This window comes from Capsicum annuum, chromosome 3 (assembly GCF_002878395.1).
Source record: "Capsicum annuum cultivar UCD-10X-F1 chromosome 3, UCD10Xv1.1, whole genome shotgun sequence".
Taxonomy (NCBI): domain Eukaryota; kingdom Viridiplantae; phylum Streptophyta; class Magnoliopsida; order Solanales; family Solanaceae; genus Capsicum; species Capsicum annuum.
Window position 1 is genome coordinate 4,968,103 of NC_061113.1, and position 2,859 is coordinate 4,970,961.

Here is a 2,859-nt window from a genome sequence, read left to right on the forward strand (position 1 = left end):
CAGACACCACTGCTGAGTTGGACTCTGACTATGAGGGTCCTATACCATCTTCTCATCAAGATACTCCTGAAGCTCATAATCTTCACTTCCAAAAATGCCAATTATCTAGAGGGAGAGTTATCAGTGGGTTTGGAGGAGCTGACATACACACTTTGATGAGAAAACAAGAGTTTTAAGGATGGTCTCTTTTGTTTCTTCAGGGAGATATTCAGAGGAAATTTGGCAAACCTGAAGTCTATGAGTTCTATACAAATGGGATGGGCATAGGTGAGTTATTTTCTACTACTGTGAGAAAGGTTACTGTGAACATTTACATTGTTGATATTGCTAGGATTCTACATATTCCTTCTGGGGGTTGGGGTCATTATATCAAGTTCAGTTGGCCACCCTTAGACAACCTTACTTCTGCTCTTAAAATTTGTAGAAAGTTCTCTGGGAATCCTCATGTGATTCATCATCAAAGGGTTTTTAAGAGAGAGATGTTCCCCCTTCATCAGCTCTATTTTGATGTAGTACACAAGATGATCATTCCTAGGAAGGAGATAAAGAACGTGGCTAGTTTTTTAGATCTCACTCTCATGGAACTGTTAGATATTGAAGTAAGAATTGATTTACCTATACTTATTCTGAAGCAGATGCAAAGGGTGCTCATCAAGGAGAAAAATGGACATGCACTTCCTTATGAATTCTGGCTTACCCCTATCTTTGAGGAGTTTAGGGTACCTGTTCAAGTATGGTCCTCACAGACTGTGAAAGATATCATAGGAAGTATGAATCACATGATGCTACCTGGTTCCACGAGGAATGTGGATAATCCTCTGCAGAGACTAAGGAATGCACTAGCTGATAAACAGGGTAAGGTTGAAGCTGCACAGGCTGCATTAGAGGCAGCATAAGCCACTCATGAAGAGGAAAGAGGGATTTTTCAAGATCAAATTGCTTCCCTAACCTCACTACTAGAAAGAGAAAGAGCTGAAAATGCTAATGTGATTAGGAAACTCATCTCTCTAATTCCCTCCTTTTCATCCCTTTAGCTCTTGTTTCTGATAACCAAGACCAACTTTTTGTTTCTTTCCTTAAATAACTTGTTTTCTAATAAGGTGTTGCTGGTTGATATAAGTCATATCATGAATAAAATGGGCTTACTTGTTTTTATATGTTCTACTACTACTTTATATTGTTGTATTCATGTTCTATTACTCTAAATTTTGATTGTCTTAGTGATTGCCTCAAAGGCCATGAATTATTAAACGGTTTTTCACTTGTTGAATCAACTTTTTGATGATGTCAAAAGAGGAAACAATAGACTATGCAACACTTATAACTCAATGACTAACCATGTTTCATTCTGTAATCTTCTAGTCATAGTTCTTTACTAAGTATGTCAGGATTGAAGGGATGCTGAAGTGTTGAATTTACCATCATCAAAAAAGGGGAATTTGTTAGGAAAACCAGTTGAATTTTTTATGATGAACACAGTGAATGAAACAGGTTCCACAATATGTTCCACATAAGTGAATCTACTACTATCGATTGATTAGCATGAATATCCTACAAGGTGGACAGGATCTTAGAGCAAAGCTATTTACAAGTCAAGATGATAAAGAAGAAACAAGTTCAAATCCAAAAGAGTGAAGGCAAACCAACTCAAGATAGGAAGGCCATCAAGGCAGTCCAATTCAAACTAGGAAACAAGGAAAGGCGGCAGAAATTAAAAGACAGAAAAGGCAATACAATTCAAGTAAGGAAAGGAGATCAACTAAAGGTCTCAATTAGGGTTGCTATAAATACAAGGAAAAAGATCAAAGCAGTCTGCTCAATAAAAAGAGATATTCAACAATCAAGCAATCAAGTTCGTCCAGTTGAAGAAGAAGAGCCTAATCTATACGTCTTAAGTAGTAGATCAGTTGTAATAGGTTGGTTCTATTAATTGTAACGAGTCATAGTTCTGATACTCAGTGATCTATAAACTGAGATAGAAGTATTTGTCTTCAAGTTGGAGAACTCAAAGATTTGAGAACACTTATCTTAGGTGAGATTGGTGTTTTTGTGGTGATAGGAATTAGAAGTTTTAATTCCTAAGTTACAAGAAGACATGTAATTGTTTGATTGTTGAGGCTCAAGAGTTTTTAGTGAAGTTGGGATTAAATTCTATAGAGGTACAGGTCGTGATTTTTTACACTTTTCTTGAGCCGGGTATTTTTCACGTAAAAACACTGTGTTCAGCTTTCTCTTTTGTGAACTGCGTTTACTTACCTGTTCCACAGATAGGCAAATAACAAAATCAAGAAATAGGTAGGGCTCATACTCTAACAAATGGAGATAGAGTTCAGATGATAGAACCATATCTAAAATAAGTTCATAAAAATCTTATGAAGATTGTTGAACAATATTCAGATACATCAATAAAAAGTATCACCAGCGATAATATTGTGGGAGATGATCAAGATTCTCAACCTATTGATTCAGAAGATACTCTGAATGAGAAAGCCAATGTAAGGACGGAAGAATTTCTCCTCCAATGGAAAAAGGTAAAGGATAAGATTTAGAAGAGATAATGGGACCTGTATGTGGGACCCTCTGTTACTATTTACACAATAGATCTACTGTGAATAGAGACCCGGATGTGGAACCCATAAATACTATGCATAGATTCTGTTGTTCTTTATATATAGGGCCTTCATTTGTTAGGGAAGGTAAGAAGAAAAATTTTTATTTTCTTTATTTTCTCTCTCTAAGTAGTTTGCTCTCCCCTCTTTCTTGTTGTAAAAGTTCAAGGTTTGAATAAAAGGGCTAATAGTCGCCGTTATTTACTATTCCGGCCTTACATCCGGCCATTTTCAAGGTAATTAGTTCTCT

General features: G+C 36.2%; 1 protein-coding gene across 1 annotated transcript in view; it reads right to left on the reverse strand.

Annotated features, from left to right (window-relative positions):
* Window positions 1-1,768: 1,768 nt before the first annotated feature.
* LOC124885156 (protein HESO1-like) overlaps window positions 1,769-2,859 on the reverse strand; it is an 18,913-nt gene continuing 17,822 nt past the window's right edge. Inside the window, exon 6 of the mRNA XM_047408088.1 lies at window positions 1,769-1,812. Coding sequence (XP_047264044.1) covers window positions 1,769-1,812 — 44 coding nt within the window. The remainder of the gene's footprint in view (window positions 1,813-2,859) is intronic.